General features: G+C 38.3%; 1 protein-coding gene across 2 annotated transcripts in view; it reads left to right on the forward strand.

Moving 5' to 3' along the window:
- The window catches only part of DCBLD2 (discoidin, CUB and LCCL domain containing 2), a 118,350-nt gene that overhangs the window by 93,464 nt on the left and 2,026 nt on the right, over positions 1-22,860 (forward strand). For both annotated transcript variants that reach the window (XM_087861700.1, XM_045785371.2), the window contains 11 exons: positions 2,218-2,269; positions 4,463-4,535; positions 4,862-4,995; positions 6,838-6,878; positions 7,713-7,928; positions 8,758-8,882; positions 13,452-13,602; positions 14,356-14,442; positions 14,581-14,706; positions 17,608-17,701; positions 19,602-19,651. In XM_087861700.1, coding sequence (XP_087717826.1) covers positions 2,218-2,269; positions 4,463-4,535; positions 4,862-4,995; positions 6,838-6,878; positions 7,713-7,928; positions 8,758-8,882; positions 13,452-13,602; positions 14,356-14,442; positions 14,581-14,706; positions 17,608-17,701; positions 19,602-19,651 — 1,149 coding nt within the window. The remainder of the gene's footprint in view (positions 1-2,217; positions 2,270-4,462; positions 4,536-4,861; positions 4,996-6,837; positions 6,879-7,712; positions 7,929-8,757; positions 8,883-13,451; positions 13,603-14,355; positions 14,443-14,580; positions 14,707-17,607; positions 17,702-19,601; positions 19,652-22,860) is intronic.

The raw sequence follows: 22,860 nt of genomic DNA on the forward strand, positions 1-22,860 counted from the left end.
AGGTGCACTGCATACATTTGCATGGCATAATCTGGAGTTTCAGCACTGCATGGACTTAAAATAAAGCCCTGTCCTGATCAAATATATCCATAGTTGGCCAGCATTCTGGCACGTGGCCTGAAAGTAATGAGGCCAGCTGGCAGTCTTCTTGTGGTTTTGAGTGCCACGTTGGACCACACAGGTACCTTTGCATCCCAGGCTTTTAGAAGTTCAACTTGTAATCTTAGGAGTTAGAAACTCTTTTGATGGAGCAGGAAAGCAGAAAATCAGTTCTAATTGATGCAGTGTGAAGATTGCCAGGAATAACCAGGGTATAGATAATTCAGTGTGTCTGTTTTTCTCAATCATTCAGCCAGGTAGTCGTGACCAGACATGTATTCTCTTAAACTCCTAAAACACAGATTTAATCATCATTCAAGTGCCTGTGGTGTATTAATCCATTAATTAATCCATGCAATTGCTCTCAAAATATCACTTTCCTTTTGGTATAACAGTTGTGCTCTAGTTCTTCCAAGACACATTTCATTTGGGTGATAATCACATAATTTCTTCAGAATTATAAAGTGGAATAATCAGTTATCTATGCTTGCTGTAGAGGCCATTGATTTAATGAATATTTGTGGGGTGCCCAGGTGGCTCAGTCGGTTAAGCATCTGCCTTCGGCTCAGGTCATGATCCCAGGGTCCTGGGATCAAGTCCCGTATTGAAGCCCGCTCCTTTGCCTGCCACTCCACCTGCTTGTGCTCTCTCTCTGACAAAAACAAACAAAAAAACCAACTCAATGAATATTTGCATGCCGTCAGTGTGCAAGGATGCCTGTGGGGTGTTATCTCTTCAGTGTATTGTCACCCTCAGCACACTTGATCGGCCAGGCATTTACATGTGAAATCACTTACCCTTGTGATTGCCTTATTAGGACCTTCTAGGTTTTCCTCCATACAAGTTAGTCTGTGATTGGACTTAGCCAAACATGCTAACAGTCACAATTTTTTATTCATCCATTTATTCAATAAATGTTGATTGAAAGCCTCCTGTTACACCATATGCTGTGATTGCTGCTGACAATACAAAAGTGAGGACTGTCAGCCTTCTCTGTCCACAGACTAGACATTATAAAATGATGTTGCTTAGAACTCTACGACTGCATCAGTGGATCGTTCTTACATAACCCATGGTACTTTGAGAACACGTAATAGTCACCTACTCATTAAAACAACCAAAAAAATCTTAGGTGCCTCCTATGTGCTAGAGGTGTTTGACTTGTTGAAAATGAGCAGCTTCTGTAAAGAAGCGACAGTTAAGCCAGCAAGGCTAAGGGACAGTAGAAAATCATTCTAGGTTGAGAGGCACCATGTGCCAGGGGAACCAAAGAAGGCCAGTATGGCAGGAAACCAGCACAGGTACAAAACAAGATTTAGACAGGACCAGGCTGCCACTTCCAGACCTACGGGCTGTGTTGAGGACTTGGCCCTCTGTCCTAGAGCAGAAGGAAGACGTTGACCTCTTGGAACCAAGAGCCACCTTTTACCCAGCCTCTGAACTAATTCTTAATGAAGCAGGTTAGCTCTTATTCAGATTTGATTACTAGACAGAAATATTAAATTTTAAAGTTCCTTCTTAATTTAGATGAGTGTTTCTTCAACTTTAGTGTGCTTAAGAATTATCTAGAGGACTTGTTAAAGCAGATTTTTGGGTGTCCACTCCCAGAGATTCTGTAAGTCTGGATGGTGTTGAAGAATTTGAATTTCTGTTAAGTTTGCAGAAGATACTGGTGCTGCTGGTCCTGGCCATGGACTCAATTTTCAGTATCAGTTCCTTAGAGTAACAAAATTAATTCATCTGACTTGTCATTGTTTTCCTTGTGCGTAACTAGCAGAGGATCACTTTTCAGTTACGTAATAATTTTCTCTTTTCAGGAGCTGAATTTAATAGAAGTTATTTTAAGTCTATACATTATACTTATCTGTACCTTCTGTATACATATACAGGACTCTGTGAGGGGATGTGGTAATAAACAGTATTAGAGAGGCATAGCCCCAGAAATCAAGATACTTCAAAAAGAAATTGTGCTAACAAAAACTTGTACAAAGTTGCTAGTCCTACCTTCACAGCTGTTCAGATTTAAAATTTAGAGCGTTATTTGGGATTTGGAAATGGTGTTTCAGTAAGAGTAAACCTATGTATTATTGAATCCATTTTTTATTTTTGTTTTTCTAGATCTAATTACTTGTTTGGATACTGCATCCAGTTTTTTGGAACCTGAGTTCAGGTATGACCACATTTGTGACTTTTTCCCCCTTAAATGTTACTCTTCATCTACTTCATCATTATTCTTATACACTTAGGATTAATGTACATTAATGTATGTGTCACAGGTGTGACATACAATCATTGTTCAAGAGGTCAATAAATGAGTACTTATTTAAAGCAATGGAGTTACTGTGTTTAAATTTTGCTTTAATTGTAGCATTTGGATCTTCTCTATAATGAAAGTATCATTTCAGTATACTTTAAAAGTAGAACTGGTTGCTTTTTAAAATGTGGCAAAATTGCTAATGAAGTTAGAGGAGTTTTGTTTTGTTTTTTTTTTCCCTCAAAAAGGGAAGAGAACGATTTAGGCTATAACAGAATTCTTCAGTGTTCTTGCCCAAGCAACATTTTTGCTACTGTTTCCTTGCTTTATGTCCTTGACTAGGATTCCCTTCTATATGAGTTTCCGTTTCTAACCTTTGCTGGCTTTCATTCTGCCACTTACATTGCTGCCAAGTTTCATTCTAAAATAAATGCCTGATCATTCCTGTACTTTAAAATCTTCAGGAACTCCTTATTATTAAGACAAAATGCCATCCAGATGTCTTAGCCTGGGTTTCAGGATCCTTCACAGGTAGTCCTTGGACCATTTTTTCCAGTCTCATCTTATGTACTTATGGATTCTTTACAGTGCTCTGAGCTCAGAACTTTTGCCTGAAATTGCTTTACTCCTCTCTGCTTGGCAAATTTATTCTCATCTCCTAAAACCACTCACTAACCTCCCTCCAACTTGCTACCACTCCCCAAAGAGCAACCTTTATTTTGTCTTCAAGGAGAGTTCTCTGCCTGCGGGATGGGTGTGCTCGTCAGCACTTACGGAGACTCCCAGTCAGCAGGGGTGACTCTGGCATCAGTGTCTGGCGCACAGACCTGCCACAGGGCCTTGTATCCTCACCACCCACAGGCAGGCTGCCGTTTTCTCTTGCCTGGACTGCTCCACCACCAGCCTACCGAGATCTCTGCTTCTCCTCAGCGTTCCTTACAATCTCTTCCCAGGAGCCAGAATAATCTTTTTCAGAAAAATGAATCAGATTATGTGTGTATAAGCTTTAAAATCCTTCATTGACTTCCCATTTTGAGTTAGAAATATCTTCCAGATGCATCGCCATAGCCCACAAGGCTTCTGCACGATCTGACTCCTGCCCACCTCTCCAGCCTTCTCTCAAACTAATGTTACCTTTTAGCTTTACAGTGCTCACTGTACTCTGCCTACACTGGTCATCCTTAGTTGGATACACACACAGGCCACCTTGCCTCGTGGGCATACTGTTCCTGTCCATTAGGGTGCATTTCCCTTCCTTGGCTGAGGCTTCACTTCCTCAGAGCCCCATTTCCTGACTTCGGCAGTGCAGAGCCCTGTGTAAGAGTGTTGTCTCTGGAGACCATATGCCACTTACCAGTTGTGGGACTTGGGCGCACTGTTTCTCAGTTCCCTCATCTGTAAAGTGAGGATAATACTAATACTTACCATTGGGGTTCCTGGGTGGGTTCCTGAGGTACTCAGAAGGCCTCCTGGCACATAGTAAATTTACTGTATGTTTGTGTTAAGTTTGCTTCCTCCTGGTCATTTTATGGAGTGCCCTTTCTTCACAGCAGTTATAATCTGATTTAAGTATTAGTTTAATGTCTTCCCCCTGACCTCTGGAATGTAAACCCAGGGAAGACTGGACCATATTTACTTGGTTTGTAAACCCAGTACCTAGTACAGCCCAGCACTCAACAGACAACAATAGACATTCAGGTAAATGTGTTGAGTGGGTGGGTGAGTGAGTGAATAAATGAATGAATTTTTAAGTCAAATTTGACCAGTAGCAGGTTGGTGAAATAAACCGGTTTATCTACAAAACTGAATAGCATAGACCTGTTAAATATGAATAGATCTTATAGTAAAAATATGTTTGCCGTTCATTATGAAGTAAAATAAAAAGGTTTGTAGAATATGAAACAATTATTTTAAATATGTGGGTGAAGATGTTTTATATGGATGGATGGAATAAAGTCTGAAAGGGCTTTTTCAAAGTAGTGCTTCTCAGGGTAGTGAGATTAAAGTATTTGAATGAACTGTAAAATGAATATGTGACTTTTTTTTCCTTCTTTTCCCCCAGTAAGTACAGAACTGTTTTATATCCTTTAACTTGTTTTTATTTCACAGTAAGTATTGCCCAGCTGGTTGTCTGCTTCCTTTTGCTGAGATATCAGGAACAATCCCTCATGGATATAGAGATGTAAGTCTAAGCAACGTAAACTTACGTTCAAGTTGTAATACAACTTTATTTATTTTTTTTTTTTATTTCCAGAATAGGTTGGTGTACCTATTGTATATCTTTAATCTTGATTTATTTTCTAGGAATTATTTCTTTTAGTATTATGTATGTAATGTTTTATTCTTTTTCTTGTGCAACAAGTCTATACTATGTTACCACATCAGTAACCCTGTGTTCATTGAGAAAACTGTCCCAGTCAACTCATTTCTTGTGGAAGCTTAAGTGTCTTGTTTATAAATTATCAAAAGAACATTAAATACTAATCTTTTATTTTTCCTTTCCTCAAGTCCTCACCACTGTGCATGGCTGGTGTGCACGCAGGAGTAGTGTCAAACATTTTGGGTGGCCAAATCAGTGTTGTAATTAGTAAAGGCATTCCATACTATGAGAGCTCTTTGGCTAACAACGTCACGTCTGTGGTGTAAGTATATATGTTATTGGTCATAGGAGGGTGTGGGGCAGGGGTGGGAGAGCAGCAAGTTGGACCTCAGCAACATCACTGCTCACAGTGTTCATGAAATAACATTTGTGTGGTGAGCGCTCCCGTTTCTGTGCGCTCAATGTCCGAGCGCACCGAGAGCACAGGCAGGGTTGCACTACCTAGGCATGTTCTCCGTCACAAAGAGAGTCCTTTAGAAAGATGATTTGCTCTTTTCTGAGTTTTGAAAGTGTCTAGAGTAAGGGTCTAAAAGTTTGTGGCCAAATTTTTACTTCATTTTAAAGATTAGAAGGCATAACTACTCTGTTTCCTGTAGCCTGTGTAACCTAGGATGGATTGAGGATAACTGAAATCCTCTTGAGTATAAATTAAATTTTGACATTAATCGGGGGTAGTCATATTATGAATCCTCCTCTCCTCCAAAGAGAATATTTTAAGAGTGTATTTTTATGGTCGCTACAGTGATCTGTTTTATGAAACATAGATGAGGCATCAAAAGCAGGAAAAGTTGAAACATTAAAAAGAAATATAATACTTGGAATCTGTTTTGGTAAATCTTGCCTGTTAGATGGGCTCAGTCCTATAGACAATACTAAGCCTAATTGAAACTGGCTTCTCTTCTAAGGTTCTAGGCTAGTTTTCATCCAGAAAATGAGAGCATGATTCGTATCCATGACAGTATAAAACCGAAGTCACCAAACTTTTTCTGTAAAGGACCAGCTAGCATATATATTAGGCTTTATGGACCACATGTCCCTGTCACTTATTCTCTCTTGGTTCATTTAAAATTCTTTAAACATGTAGAAACCATTCTTAGCTCCCTGGCCATACAAAACAGGCCATGCATGAGCGAGCTATCATTTGTCCATCCCTGGTATAGCGTTATCAACCTTTCCTTCTCTTCGTTTCTCCTAGGTGTTTTTTTTTCTTTTTTTTCTTTTTCTTTCTTTCTTTTTTTTTTTTTTTTTGTATTTACCATTTCCATTCTTTATTTTTAATTAATTTTTATTCAAAAACTAAATGATATGCTGTGTGTTGCTAGATGGCTTTATGCAGACCTTATCATTCTTTTACCCTCTTCTGCCTTTAGAATTTTTTTTGTCAGTTCTCTTTCTTTTATACCTTAAGAAAAAATAAGGACAGGTTGCATCCACTTGTAATAATGGTTTGAAGTTGTACTGAAGGAAGGAGGCTTCAGGTTCTTTATCCCCCCAAGTTCTTTTTATCCCCTCAAGTTTTCTAGAGTCCTTGGTAAACTAGTCACTTGTCCCACCTCTCCATTTCCCCAACTGCATTTACTTGTCTGTTACTTTGAAATCCAGATGCAGTGCGTACTACATTGTAACACTGAAACTTGTCTTTAGCTGTGTTTATTTCCTGTAACAAATGCAGTCTCTCCTATTAGTAGCCAGCTTTTTTTCTGTTAACTCCCAGGAAGCTTAAGCCTCATTCTCTGGGAATTACAGTGTACTTGCAACAAAAGCAAATGACACAGAAAAGTTTGAGGAATCGGTGTATTTCCACGAAAGATAAATAAGTACATACTAAAGGTTACATGGGCATACTTGCACATTTCATGTATGAAACAGGCACTAGACACTTGTAGAGAAAATTGTTTATGCCGATTTCAGAAGTTGCTCTGCTTTGAAATGAGACTTTTTTGGGGGGGGGAGGGGCTAAGAACAGCATCAGTTGTCAAATATATGGCCATAGAATATTGTTCTTTATACAGTAAAACAAAAACAAAAAAAGTTTTCCTAAGACGAATATGGGGAAGTCTATATACATATGAGTGTCACCAAGAACAACTTTTCTCTCTTTCAGGGGACACTTATCTACAAGTCTTTTTACATTTAAGACAAGTGGTAAGCCTCTCATGGACTTTATAACTTATTATAATTTGTGTAATAGTTAATATTTTTTAAACACTATCATGCACTATGCCAATTGCTTTTTTTTTTTTTTTTGCACCTTCTCATATGTCACAATAATATAATGGATGGAATAAACTGGAGGTTTTATATTAATAGGGAAATGATCATGTAAGCAAGGAAAGTTCCTTATGAAGGGTGATTTTTTTAAATATGTCTGAAGAAATAATTAATTCAACAGAAAATACATATTGAGTACCTTTGATTTGTCAGGCACTGTCCCGATGCTAGTGACACAAAAGTGAGCAGAATAAACAAAAGCTTCCTTTCTTGAGCTTAAATACTGGTATTGAGAGATTGACAGTAAACAATGGATAAATAAATTACTATATATGATATACTCTTTATGATATTATAGAAGGTGTAGAAAAATAACGAATGAGGCTAGGCGATGTAGGAGAGACTGGTTTGGAGTGTTAAGTGGGGTCTGGGTAGGCCTCATGCAGAATGTGACATCTGAGCAAACACCTAATGGCTGTAGGGTGTGAGTCATTCACTGGTCTAGAGAGAGTGTTCCAGGGAGAGGATAACGTATTGCCATTAAATTGATGGTTATTGCTTGTGAATAAATATGTATGTACATTTCCTGATAAGACACAAAGACATAGACCCAAGAAACATTTGCCTACTTTTGAAATTCCTCTGTTACAGTATATTATTAGCATAGTGTATGTTAATTACATGTACAATAGAAAGTTTCCAATGAGCAAATTTATACAGATTTTGAACTTATATCTGGAAACCAATTTACTGTCTTTTTTGTTTCAGGTTGTTATGGAACACTGGGGATGGAATCTGGCGTGATTGCCGATCCTCAGATCACAGCATCATCTATGCTGGAGTGGACTGACCACACCGGGCAAGAGAACAGCTGGAAACCTGAAAAGGCCAGGCTGAAGAAACCTGGACCTCCTTGGGCTGCTTTTGCCACTGATGAATATCAGTGGTTACAAATAGATCTGAATAAAGAAAAGAAGATAACAGGTTAAAAGACATAACTTTCTAGAATGATTTATAGTTCTGATTTTATTTGGAAACCTGATGACATCTAAGATTGTCACAGAAAATTAGGTCATTGCAAATGTAATTGTCTGGTTTTAAGTTTTCTTTACTGGTGTTAAATAATCCTGAAGTCGGTTTCATAAAACGTGGTAGAGGAAAGGAGTTGGTATTTGATTTTTATTAGCTTTTCTTTTTCACTGTAATAAGATTCTTTAAAGGTAGTGTTTTAATTAAGCGATCTTGAAATTTGAAATAACCATTTTTTAGAGTCATTAAAAGAAATTTATGTACTGTATGGTGACTAATATAATATAATAAAAAACATTAAAAAAAGAAATTTATATTCAAGGAGTTCATTTTAAGTGCTATAAATAATATTCTGCATGTGCTGAATACAAGTTCATTGGAGCAGTTTATCAAATGGTCAGAATAATTTATTAGAATTGGGTTAGGGTAATTTTGTTAAAGATTTATTTTGATTTGGTACTGAAAAAAAATAATTGTTTCAATCCATTCATTCCCAGGGAGTCATTGTTACTTGGTAGGTTAGATATATTTTACAGTGTTATGAACACAAGCTGTCAAAATAGAATAGTCCTTTCCCTATGTGCACCCATAATTCTTGTATCTTTACAAGGGAACAAAGCCAAGGATTTAATAGCTATTATAATGAAACCTTGCACTTAGAGATGGTAATGTGCTTTTGGCAAAAATGTTTTAACGGTGTACTTTAGGTATTTATGCTTCAGTGCTGAACAAACAACAAGGATCAGACCATGTGCACTAATGAAAGCAATTTTCCATTTCGCAGGCATTGTAACCACTGGCTCCACCATGGTGGAGCACAATTACTATGTGTCAGCCTACAAAGTTCTATACAGTGATGATGGACAGAGATGGACTGTGTACAGAGAGCCTGGTGTGGAGCAGGATAAGGTAAAGTGATTGCCTAAGGTATTTTAAAAGATGGGCCTCTGCCAAAAATCACTAAAGCTGTCCTGTGATGTTCAAGTTAGCTATCATTTGGTCTTTGTTCTCTTCTGGTTATTTTAGGTTGTGTTGGTTATTAGCCTTTCTCTTCTAACTATGGCTAGGAAGTTCTCAGTGGTCCTCAGAACCTTTTGATGATTGTAACATTTTTAACTCAGTTGTTTAGGTACTTTATTAAGAAATTCTAAAAAGGAGGGGCGTCTTGCTGGCTCAGTCGGTAGAGCATGGGACTCTTGATCATGAGTCATGATCAGGGTCATGGGTTTAAACCCCACATTGAGTGTAGAGCCTACATGAATGAATGAATGGATGAATGAATGATTAATTTTCAGTAAGTGGTGCTAACATATTAAAAAAAAATTCTAAAAAGGAACTTGTAATTTCTTAAATAAGCTTTTCTTGATAATCCACAAAATGATGGAGAACCTAATTTATTCCCAGATTTCTTCTATGCAGGCAAGGGGGACAAAAGACAAGAGCTAAAGGCAAAAGTGCATTATAGTCTTGGATATAGACTTGAAAGGTCCTTTCAAGATCACCTTACCAAATTTTGTCTTAGAAAACTTCTGTTTTTTTCCTACATGAAGAATTTTCTTAACTTCCGTGTTAATTATCAAATTGTTGTTTTAGTTAGCAGACCGTGATAATGCAGGAATGCTCCAGAGTAGATGGTAAGGGGTGAGGAGTAGGGAGAAGTGGCTGTCCTCTAGCTATCACCTTCACCCAGGCTCCTGGCCCATGTTCCACCACGAGGACCTTGTAACTGGGGGAGTCCTTGTCCTCAAAGAAGGTAGATTTCTTCTTGTCTAGAATTGAAATTAAAAGCACTAACTTTTTTTTAACGAAACTTCCCTGAGTTTCGTTTCAATTATATGATACTATCAGTTCTCTGTCATATATATGATTTGCTAATATATCTTCAATTACCACTTTTCTTATCTCTCTATTCAGAAAACTCCAGGGGCTCCTTATAATCTGTCATATGGATCTAAACTCTTCCGTTGTTATTCAAGGCCTTCTTCCCTCTCTTCTGCCTGATATCACATGACCTTCATCTGTGGTGAGGCTCTACCCATTGGAGTAAATAACTGTATTGTCTTTATACCTATCTTCCTTCTGCTTAATAACCCCAGGCTTGGCTACTTTTTACTCTGAGCACATCCATACTTATTTGTAGAATATTTATTATATTTGTGGAATATAGTTAATTGTTTGAAATTACAAGAATTATCCATGCTTATATTATAAAAACATCTGGTACCATTGAATTATGTTTCTGAAAAAGACTTTCTTTTTTGCTTCGTTTTTGAAACCTAATTTCATTAGGTATAGAATTCTAGGTTCACGTTGTTTTCCCCTCCACACTTTAAATATGCTGTTCCACTGTTTTCTGGTTTACATTTTTCCAGCGAGAATTCTATCTTTCACACCTTTGTTCCTCAATGCGTAATGTGTCTTTTTATTCCTTAGCTGTTTTTAAGATTTTCTTTTTATCATTTGTTTTAAGCAACTTGATTATGCTGTATGTGCCTTTGTGTAGTCTTCATGTTTCTTCTGCTTGGGTTTCTTTGAGCTTCTTGGGTCTGCTGGTCATAATTTGCTTCAAATTTGGAAAATTGTAGGCCATGTTTTCTCAAATATGTTGCCTCCCTAATTTTAATTACATGACTGTGATGACTCTTAAAGATGTCTCACAGTTTACTGATGCTGTGTTCATTTCTTTTTTAATTCTCTCTCCATGTTCTGGTTTGGAAAATTTTACTGTTTTGCCTTCAAGTTCACTAATCTGTTCTGCAACGTCTAACCTATTAATCCCATCCAGTGTACTTCTATCTTCGATGTTGCATTTTTACTTCTAGATTTTCAGTTTTGGGCTTTTAAAATTTCTTCCAAGTCTCTCCTGAGCATGCTGATGCTTTTTTTCTACCCCTAAAACATATGGAATATATAGTAACTCTTTTGAGGCCCTTATCTGCTGATTCTGTCTACTAATGTGTCACACGTGGGTCTTTTCATGTTGATGGATATTATATGTCATATTTTACATGCCTGGTAATTTTTTTTTGGTTGCCAAACATTATGAACTTTTACATTGTTTGGTGCTAGATTTTTCTTTTATTATTTACTTTTGAGCTTTATTCTGGGGCACAGGTTGCTTTGGAATTATTTGGTCTTTTTTAAGGTTTGCATTTTAGCTTTGTTAGGTGGGACCCGAGCAGCTTTTGGTTCTAGTATTTTTTTACTGTTAGTACTGTTCCAAGTATTCAACCCAAAGGGTCATGTATTATGAGTTTTATCCACTCTATCTGTTGGTAATGTGAGCTGTTCGCAACCCTCCCTAGCTCTGAGAATTGTTCTGTGGGCTCCTTCCAGTGGTTCTTTCCCATCCACAGATTGTTTCTTTATGTGTAACTGAGATTTAAGGGGAAGTCCCCCTACAGATCCGAGAAGTCTCTTTTTCTCTCTCTGTGCAGTTCTCTTCTCTCCTATAATCTATCTTACAAATTCTAGCTATCTTGGTCTCTCCGTCTCTGAGCTCTGTGTCCTTGTTTCGGTGAGACCACCAAGGCTCTCTCCAGACAATATTGGGGCAGTAGAAAGGCTCACCTCATGTGTTTCTCTTCTCTCTGGGATTATTGCCCTATGCTACCTATTGTCAGTGTTAGAAAACCGTTGTTTCATATATTATATCCGATTTTCAGATGTTTAAGGCAAAGAGTAAATGTAGTCCCTATTCATCTGTCCCAGATAAAAGTGGAAGTCTTTACACTGAGTTATGTGGAATACCAGTCTCTTGCCTCACATTAGCCCATCTGCTCCCTCATCTGTCTCCAAACTCAAGAGTCACTGGTGTATTCATTTTGACATCCTTTCTAAGCATGCACACATGCACAAGCACATACAGACTAAGACAGCTTTTGGGTTTGTTTTCAGAAGATAGGAATATATATACAACTTGCTTCACAATACATTGCTTTTTAATAATGTGCCATATCTGTGTGTGGTAATGTCCTGTAAAATTTAAGTTCCTTGACAGTGGGAACTTGGACTTCCATTTCCATTTTTATCCTCATGACTCCTAGCAGACCTCACTACACACAGGGGCTCATAGATTATAAATGCTCATAGGTTATAGCAGATCTTTTTTACTTAGTTTATATAAAATCTTTCTCCTTTAAGGTTTTTTATAAAAATGAAACTGCAGTGTGGAATAAGACCTCAGGGATAGTTTTTATGTCCTAAAGTGATTACTGTTCCTTTTCCACTAATGTAACAGACTGCAAATTTTTGCTTTCATTTTATTTCAGAGTAATATCTGAGGAAATAATGGAAAGTTATTAGCTTGGAGATTATTGTAACTTCAAAACAAACCTTGTAGAAAATGAAGGCTATTAACACATCTTAAAAGTTTACAATCTAATGCTTTGTGAATCAGCCAAAAGATAGCTATATTTAGACATGACTTGATGGAAGAGTTAAACATTTACTTGCTCTCACATTAACTGATAAAATATCAACCACTTTGATTTTAGGCAGATATCTATTTATTAGTAGTCTTTAGAAACTAGCCAGGTGATTTGCCTAGAGGAACATGGAGGACTGCTCGCTTAGTGGATCCCTAGAGTTAAGTCAGAAGACTCGGACTCAGGTCACCGCTCAGTCATTGACTGGTTGTGCAGTCCGTTTACATTCTAGAGCTGCAGTTTTCTGGGTTCTGCCTATTTCATGGGGTTGTCCGAGAACAGCTGAGTTAATTATATGAAAATACTTTGTAAATAAGAGCTCTTGCAGTGTTACATACTATCATTATTTGCTCAAAATGGTTGAGGGGATGAGACAGTCACTCGAAATCATATTTTTACCTAAAGACTATTCATATAATACATTTAATGCTTAGAATCATTAAAGTTAGGCAGGCAACATTAAAATTAGAATCATTTGTCTAGTGTAGATAGCAACGAGGAATGAAAAGGGGGAATATGGGAACTGTCTTTATGTAGTGTATCCAGCAGGTGGGGGTATGTAACTGTTCTGCATTCCTTAGTGTATGTTCCCTTTCTGTCTCTTTTCTGAGAGGAAAAATAATGAAAACTACACAGTAAAGCATTTCCTCTAAGACCTTGTATGTTCAATTGTGCTTTACTTTGAAAAGAAAATTAATATATTTTAATAACTGCTAATTCCACAGGACTCGAATTACTAATTTATTAAAAGAATTATACTGTCTCACTGCAACTGAAACCTTCTCAAATTGCCAAGTTAGCATTTTTGCTATGTTTCAATCATTTTAAAATCATTTTTGTATTCAGTACTTTTATAAGTTTTTGATGAAGAATGTGCAGCTTAATAGTTTGTCCAAATTATGATTAATTTATTTTCTGAGAAATTAATTCTTACTGTCATACTTTACAGATCTCATTTAAGACCCAAAGCAGAAAACAAAAATATGTTTCAGTGGAACAGTTTAGCCCTGACCTCTGTTGACGTAAAGTACCAATTTTTTGTTTTTTAAAGATATTTCAAGGAAACAAAGATTATCACCAGGATGTGCGTAATAACTTTTTGCCACCAATTATTGCACGTTTTATTAGAGTGAATCCTACGCAATGGCAGCAAAAAATTGCCATGAAAATGGAGCTGCTTGGATGTCAGTTTATTCCTAAAGGTAAAGCAACAGTATGTATTTAATTTAAGATGGCTTTGCTATTCTCAGAGAAAATAATGATGAGTGTTCAGCTTTTAACTACAATGTCTTCTTAAAGAGGATTTTTAAAAGAAATAGTTATCGTATTAAGCCAGTTACCAGAATGTTTTACAAGGTTACAGGTGGAAGAAGAGAGAGCATCGTTGATGAGATAATGTAATGAGGTTGTTTTTCAGATCTAGTCTCAATCTTAACAATTTTTAATCAGGTCCCATGTAGCATAGATAATCTTGTATCCCCAGCACCAATGATTATAACTTAGTCCAAGTGACTTTTCCTTTGAAAAAATTAAAAGTGGGAGTAACTTCCTTCAGTAGTCTAGAATATTTTAATACTTCACTTCCTGTTGTATCTCCAAAGCCTGTCACAATGCCCTCACGTAGCGGGCCCTCCACAGTTACTGAATGAGTAGCATGTCAAGCTGTGAGGATACTTCTGGAGCTTTAGAGTTTAACGTCGTCCATCTCCTCCGTGCTCTCCTTCTCCGAGAATTGTTTCAAAACAATTTAATTATATACGAAGTGAGAAATCCCAGTAAGTTTGTGCGTATTTTAATGCATAGTATATTGATCCTTCCGGCATACTGTTCTCTAAGACTTAAAATTACTGGGCAGAAATAAGTCCTCTAGGAAATGTCGAAGATACTTAAATTACTGTTTTTAACTGTGACTCTTATAAGCAAAATGTATAAACTTTTCTAAACCATTTTTCAAGGTCGTCCTCCAAAACTTACTCAAGCTCCACCTCCTCGGAACAACAATGACCTCAAAAACACTACAGCCCCTCCAAAAATAGCCAAAGGTATGCCTCTTTTAAGTGTGAGAATTTGATGTTCCCTGGATTTGTGGTATAATTTTCCACAAATATATTAAAAGCATTATAAAATAACTTCATCTTAATCAAGTTGATGAATAAAGGGGTTTTAAAACTTTTTTCAAGGTCGAGCCCCAAAATTTACTCAACCACTACAGCCTCGCAGTAACAATGAGTTTCCTGCACAGACAGAGCAAACCACAGCCACTCCTGATATCAGAAATACTACCGTGACTCCAAGTGTAACCAAAGGTATGCAGATCCAGAGACTGACACCTGTTACATAGCAGCATTTCATGTTGTTTGTAACTTAATTTTCAGGAGCATTTTCAGCTTTTAAACCCTGTTTCTTTTGCTCTTAACTGTATTTCTTAAGAACAAAAAAACTTTTATTTCTCTCCTTATAAAAGAAACTGATTATATTGCTCTGATTTCTCTTCTCTGGTGTCGTTGTAGAATTGTTCTTTAAATATTTAGAGATGGCTGCTGTATTCTGGGTCTCCTCTTGTGATCTTTTTTCCCACCACAGCTAAACACAAGGAGTCTCTATTTCTAGAAATAACTAAAACCATAGCAGAAAACAAACTTTTTTTTCCCCTCTGGTTATATATTTGTTGGATAGGGAATTTGGTGGCAGAAAGGGAACAGGGGGAAAAAAACAGTTTGGGTGAAAAACTAACACTTTTTAAAAAATACTGTGAATTAATATATTCATAAAAAAACTTTGGTCTCTATTTTGAAAATGTTTACAATCGTAATTTTTTCATATTATAAATGCAGAATTTACTTTCAAATTTCATTACCAAAAAAGGTATTAACACACACGAAACATAATACTTTGATTTTACTAGTTGTTGAAAAATAAAATTTCAGTTAGGAAAAAACCATCAGTGTCACAGAGGAATTAATTTCAGTGTTGGCAGATAAAGCATTTTCAGGACAGTGCAGAGAAGAGAAAGCAATTCATTCCAATAACTTCTGGCACACAGAACTTTATTCATTCTCATCTTCTGAACATTTGCCTGATTCAGATAACTCTTTCCAACTTTCCACGTGTCACTTTTTTTCCTATCTTCTAAGGTATTTTCTAAACAGACCACTTTCTTTCTCGTGCTGTTTGAAAAGCTAAAGAGAAGCAAGACTCCTTAGAGGTCTCAGTGTCCCACAGACATTTACCATTTTGTAGAAGATGTCTGTTTGGGCGGAATCCCAGACCACATGCCTGGATGGAAGAACAGTCACTTAAAAGTATTGCTCTTCTTAAAGTCAGATTATAGAATCTTAAAATCTCAAGACTGAAAGTGCCCTTAAAGTATTTTCTCCCAGAACTAGCATTCCTGTAAGCTTCAGAAGAATAACAAAGAATGTACAGGTCTTTTCAGTTAAAGACTTCTTTTCTCCTTTTCTCTGGGATGGTGGTGTATAGCCTTTTTATTATTTTTTGAACCTAAGCAGATTTTTTTAAACCTCTGGTTAAATCAAACTGTATCTACCTGAACCTGATTATCCCCTATCCAGTTTCATAAATTTTAGGGATAAAGCACATTTACCCTTTTGAACTCTTGGTGCTTTCTAGCCCTGAGTCATGATTTCTGTTTTATGCACTTCTCTTCCATTTTTACATCCAGGCTGAGAGCGATGCCAGAGAAAATGCTCTCATGGTCAGATCTGTGCCACCATAGCTTCCTGAATCCCCCCAGGAGGGGCCTCACACCAGCCGGCAGTCTTGCCGTTTCTTGGTTAGCTCGTCTGTCTGTTCTCAGTAGTCACTTCTCCGTATTTTTCAGACCCTTGACTCAGAGATTCTTTACTCACTCTCAGTTACCACTTCAACTTTTCAAAGAAAGTAAAAGCAAGTAAAGGAACTCCCTACTTGTGGAGCCTGTGAACTCACGTGTACGCTCTGTCCACTGCGTGGAAGGAGGGAGTTCCTTGTACTGTCCAAGGCTGATCCACCTGTGCCCTCGTTCCCATCCATCCAGCTTCTCCGAGGCCTCAGGTTATTGATTATCCTCTCCCGCTCCTGTATCGGCAGCCTCTTTCTCTCTTTTGGATACATCATAAGCGTACGCAAGATGCCGTGGGTCAGGCCCCACAGTGTCTGGTGCTTGGCTCCCAGCAGAGACCAGCAGTGGCTGCTACGTCCTCATTGCCGGGATAGGGGTGCCAGACTAGGGAAGAAGCTGATGTCTCAAATGACCTTAGACCATTTTCTCTATCTGGGCCTGGACTTATCTGTGGAGCGAGATAAGGGGATTAAAAGATCTCCTCGTCTCTGTAGGCTCAAGCATTGTCCTTTTCTGCGCTGTGGATATGCATTGTCTTTTTCATACTTAACACTAGGCTGTTTGTTACCTTTCCATATATATTAATATGTCCCCCATCATGTTGCAATATCATTCCCAGTTGCTGGATAGTATTTTACTATGATGTATTTATTCCGTTTTTGGTCATTTGGGTTATTTTCCGGTTTTTCACTCTTGCAGATATAGAAACAAACCTCCTTAAAAATGCATCTTTGAATGTTGTCTTAATTTTTTTCTAAGAATAAATTCTAGACATGGAATTGCCAAGTAATTTTTATACATATAGCCCCAAAATGATACAGAAAGTGTCCATTTAAAGTCCCATAAGAATAACTTTCCTGATACCCTTTCTAGCAGTTATTCTTTTAAATATTTGCCAATTCGATGAGCAGAAATATCATCTTATTCTTGTTTTAACTTCTGTTTCTGTAATTACTAGTGAAGCTAACATGTTGAATAGTCACTTATGTTTTTTAATTGTATTGCTCATTCACCTCTGCTGATTTTTCTATTGATTGGTTTTGACTTGTGAATTCTGTAATATATAGATTATAATAACCCTTTATCACATATTCAGAAATATATTTTCCAAGTTTTTCATTGGTCTTTCAGTTTGTCTTGGTGATTTAAAAAGCTACTGTGAAAAGTTTTAAGTGTGGACAAAGCTGAAGCAAACAGTGTGACAGACTTTCACATTATCTGTGGACGCTTCTGCCATTACCCACACATGCCCATTCTCATTTCATAAATAACGTGTATGGTATTTTTTGAGATAGAAATGCTTTGAAGGATGATGTGGGTGACTTTCCCACTTTCCCTTCATGACTCTGCCTTGGCATGTTTTCAGACGTAGCCTTGGCTGCGGTCCTGGTCCCGGTGCTCGTCATGGTGCTCACCACCCTCATCCTCGTCGTAGTGTGCGCTTGGCACTGGAGAAACAGGTGAGTCCGTAACCAGTTCACCTGGTCGGTCCTAGAAGGGCTGTTGCCAAGTGTGAAATAAAAACTAAATATAGAAGGTGAATTACCATTTGCCTTTTTGAGAAGGGGAAAGTTAAGGTAGTTATTAAATACATTGGTTTCTCCTTTCCATAAAAAATGAGTATGTTCAGTAACACAGTCACTGAGTACCTTTATTGTATCAAAATCTGCTTTATGTGCTGGAATATACACATTTATAAGAACCACAGTCTGACACATAATAGGTGCTTAGTATTTCCTGAAAGACTAAGACACAACTCCTGTCTCCCAGGTGTTTGGCAGGGTTGATTGAAAAGACACGGAACCATATGGCTTGAAGAGTTCTTTTTGAAATGCTGGGGAGCACAGATGTGAGAACCATGAGAGTTATCTGAAAGCTTTTCTGCAGGAAAAAGTAATCCTCGTTTCTCCTTAAGGGGAACGTTGGATTTGCCTAGGTGGAGGAAGGAAGAGAACAGCTCAGCCTCTGTGCTTGAGCGAAGGCACAGATGTGGAGTGTAGGCAGGGTCATGAGAGCTAACACATGGGCTGGGCATGGGAAAGCACGGATCGAGGACTGTGGAGGTGCAGCCTGGGCTTGGGTCAGGGAGGGTTTCGGGGACGGAGGGATTCAGGTTTCATTCTGTAGAGGGGGTGTCACTGCGGAGGGCGAAGCAGACAGGTGATATTATCAGGTCATGGGCAGCTGGCTATCTGCTAAGGAAGGAGGAGGGATCGAGGATGATCGTCAGGCTCTGGCTTGTGAAGTTAGACCAGGAAAGGTGTCATGAGTGGAGATGTCAGGGCAAGAGGACAGGTTTGGTGGAGCAAGAGGAGGACATAATTCGCTCACTCAAATATTTGAGCTCCTGCCTTGTGCTGAGTACTGACGTGTGCTGGGAGTCCAGGCTGAGCCCCAGAGTTCACGGGCTGGAGGGGATATGGTGCAGAAGACAGGCAGCAATGGTACCACGATACAGGGTGTGCCATGGGAAGAAGCTGAAGAAGGGGGTGGCTCTGGATTGATGGTTTTAGGAAGGCTGCTTGGACAGAGACCCAACAAGTTACTGTGAGGGCGGGGAAAGTGCAGGGCAGAAAGTTCAGGATGCTCTCAGGGAACTGGGTAGAAGCAACAGTAACACTGAGGACAGCAGCAACAGCTGGTTCTTATAGAGAACGAAAGCTGATTTTAGGCATTGTTGTAAGTGCTTTCCATGGTTCAATTCATTTAATCCTCAAAACAACCTACAAAGCTGGTACTGTTTCACAGAAGAAAATGAGACAGTGCATACAGGTCACCTGGTCCACACGCAGCAGAGCAGAGCCCTGCCCCTGATGTGTGGTCTGACCGAGTGTGTGGCAGTCGAGTCTCATTCACTGTGGTCAAAGCACAGAGGGTGAGGATTGGGAGGTTGTGGGGGAGGCAGGACGCAAGTCTTGAGATCGGTTTGGGCTGGTGCTTCAAGGACCCCATGGAAGTGCAGGTGCTCAGGACACAGATGGATTCAATGGATTCGCATAGTTTGTATTTGAAACTGAAACAGACCTAACAGTAACTTTCCCATAAGAACCCATGTCACCCCTGGGTCTTTGATTAGATTCTTTTTATCTACAAACTTATCCCTTGAGTGGGAAGTACCTTGGGTAACAGAATAGCTATCTCAGGAGACAGTTACTTAAAAATTTATTGAGAGTCCAAAATTTATGAGTTTCAGCAATGGCAGCTTTGAAAGGCAAGTGAAATAGAGGACCCTGCCGGGTAGGCCAGCAAATGGAAATGTACTCCTGACTAATTATTAACTTTCATGTTTATCCTGCACCTTGAGAGCTGTCTTGTGAATTCACTCTGTTTGCTAACATGTTTTTTTCTGTATTCTTCCAGAAAGAAAAAAACCGAAGGCACCTATGACTTACCTTACTGGGACCGGGCAGGTAACTCGGGACTTTGCAACCCCTTCCACCAGAGGGAAGTCCCACCCCTCCAGGTGGCAGTAGTAAAAGAGGAAAGCTGTTTTCAGGCCCACATAAACTCCCCAGAACTTGTGAGAAAAATGGTATCCCTCTAATGTTCTGATCATTTTTACTCTTCTGTAAAATCTCTTCTAGTCAATAAGTAACAAAATGAAAAGTGAGGATCTCTTGTAACATGCACTCTGTTCCTTTTTCCTGGAAAACCTGTGTGGTTTGTCCCACGTATCTGCTTTTCTTGAAGAGACCAGCTTTCTTTGTGACCCTCGTGAACACTGTGTACAAGGATTGTGGTCTTGGTAACACAGTGTGTGTTTATCACTCTGCTGTGGGTCCTTCCCAGGTAGAACCTAGCAGTTTACGGGTCGTGAGTTCTGCCATCTGTGCTGTAATGAGTGGTCGTCTTCTGAGTTCCTACTCTGTGTGGCAGATTGTAGCAGGTGACACCGGAGGCCCCCTACAGGTCCCCTACTTTCCAGTCTCACTACTGGAACAATAAAAGGCAGAAGAGTTCCCTGCTGTGACCAAGGTAGAAAGAAGCAGTGGGGGGCGGGGGGAGATTCTGTGCTGCTAACACCCCAAGGTAGATCTTGGGAAGTATTTTTTCAGAAGAACTTACGAAAAACCACCCTACAACAGACAAACTATTTTATGGCAGTGGTTTGCTTCTGTGCATGCTTTCGATAGAAACTTCTACCATGTTCTGCATTGCAGTAGATATTCCATCAAAGAAAAAAAAATAAGCTTGAACAACTTAAGGAATTAGAACAAGAACAAACTAAACCCAAAGCTACCCAGAAGGAAAGAAATAATAAAGATAAGAGAGAAACAAAATGGAGAATGGGAAAATAGAGAAAATCAGTGAAATCAAATGTTAGGTCTTCAAAAAGATCAACAAAATTGACAGACTTTTAGATGGAATAAGAAAAAAGATTGAAACTACTAAAATTAGAAAAGAAAGTTCAGGCGTCACTACTGATTCTACAGAAATAGGATTATGAGAGTATTATGAATAATCATATGCCAAGAAATTGAAAACCTAGATGACATGGACAAATTTCCAGAAATATAAAACCTACCATGACTAAATTACAAAGAAACAGAAGATCTGAATTGACCTGTAACTACTAAAGAGATTGACTCAATAATCAAAAATCTCTCAAAAAAGAAAAATCGTACCAAACATTTAAAGGAGAATTAAGCCTTAAAGATGCCACACACACACACAAAAAACAAAAAACTGTTAACACCAATAACTAAGCCAAGTAAGTAACAGGATACAAAGTCAACACACTAACATCAGTTGCATTTCTGTACATGAACACTGAACAATCTGAAAAGGAAATTATAAAAACAGTTTCACTTATAATTGCATCAAAAAGAATAAAATACTTGGGAGTTCATTTAACCAAGGAGGTAAAAGACCTGTACAATGTAAACTATAAACATTGCTAAAGAAATTTTAAAAGACATAAATGAAAACATACCCTCTGTTTGTGGATTGAAAACTTAATATTGTTAACATGCCAGTACTACCCAGTGTAATCTACAGACTCAATAGCAATCCCTATCAAAACTATCATATTTTTTGTACAAATAGAAAAATCCATTCTAATTTTAAGGGACTCCATGTAGCCCAGACAATCTTGAAAAAAAAGAATAAAGCTAGAAGATTTCACACATCCTGGTTTCAAAATTTACTGCAAAGTTACAGAAATCAAAGCAGTGTGGTATTGGCATAAATACATACCAGTAGAATGGAGAGCCCAGAGAGAAATGCTCATAAATATGAACAGATGATTTTTGGAAGGGTGCCAAGAGCATTGGGAAAATGACAGTCTCTTCAATAAACAGTGCTGGACACATCGCATGGCTACATGTTAAAGAATGAAGTTGGTCTCCTACTTAACACCTTTTTTTTTTTTTTTAAGATTTTATTTATTCATTTGACAGACAGCCAGCGAGAGAGGGAACACAAGCAGGAGGAGTGGGAGAGGAAGAAGCAGGCTCCCAGCAGAGGAGCCTGATGTGGGACTCGATCCCAGAACACCGGGATCACGCCCTGAGCCGAAGGCAGACGCTTAACGACTGCGCCACCCAGGCGCCCCATCCTACTTAACACCCTTTGTAAAAATTAATTCAAAAGTGGATGAAAGACCAAAATGTAATATCTTAAACAGTAAAACTTATAGGAAAAAAAAAACACAGGACAAAAACTTGATGACAGTGGACTTGGCAATGACTTCTTAGCTATGACAGCAAATGCACAAATAACAAAAGAAGAAATAAAAGAGATTAGACTTCATGGAAATTTAAAAATTTTGTGCGTCAGAATATACTATCCACAGAGTAAAAAGGCAACCCACAGGATGGGAGAAAGTATTTGCAATCATGTATCTGCTAAAGGATTAATATCCAGAATAGAGAGTGAACTTCTAAAACACAACAAAGGAAAAACAATTCACAGATGGACAAAGGACTTGAATAGACTTTTCTCCAAAGAATGTATACAAATGGCCAATAAGCATGTGAAAAGATGCTCGTTATCACTAATCTTTAGGGAAATGAAAACTGTGAGATAACACCTCACACCCATGAGGTGTCTCCTATCAAAAAAAATTGAAAACAATAAGAGTTGATGAGGATGTGGAGAAATTAGAATGCTCGTGTTCTGTTGGTGGGACCGTAAAATGGCTCGGGTGCCACGGAAAACACTGGCGGTTCCTGATAAATTAAAAATAATTACCGTATGACTGAGCAGTTCCACCCAACAGAATTAAAAGCAGGTCTCAAAGAGCTATTTGTACGTCTGTTTTCATAGCAAAGTTATTCACAACAGCTAAAACCTGAAAACCACCCAAGAGACCATCAACTGATGAATGAAAAAGCAAAATGTGTTGTATACGTGCGGTGGAATATTAGCCTTAAAAAGGAAAGATTTTCCATCATATGCTACAAGATGGATGAACCTTGAGGGCATTATGTTAGGTGAAATAAGCCAGTCACAAAAAGACAAATACCGTATGATTCCACTTAGATGAAGTACTTAGAGGAGTCAAAATCATAAAGACAGAAGGTAGAATGGTGGTTGCCATTGGTGGGGGGCTGAAGAATGGGGAGTTACTGTCTCATGGGGATAGAGTTTTAGTTCTGCAAGATGTAAAGTTAGGGAG

Source organism: Ursus americanus, chromosome 4 (assembly GCF_024610735.1).
Source record: "Ursus americanus isolate L20-20 chromosome 4, mUrsAme1.1.p, whole genome shotgun sequence".
In the NCBI taxonomy this organism is placed as follows: Eukaryota; Metazoa; Chordata; class Mammalia; order Carnivora; family Ursidae; genus Ursus; species Ursus americanus.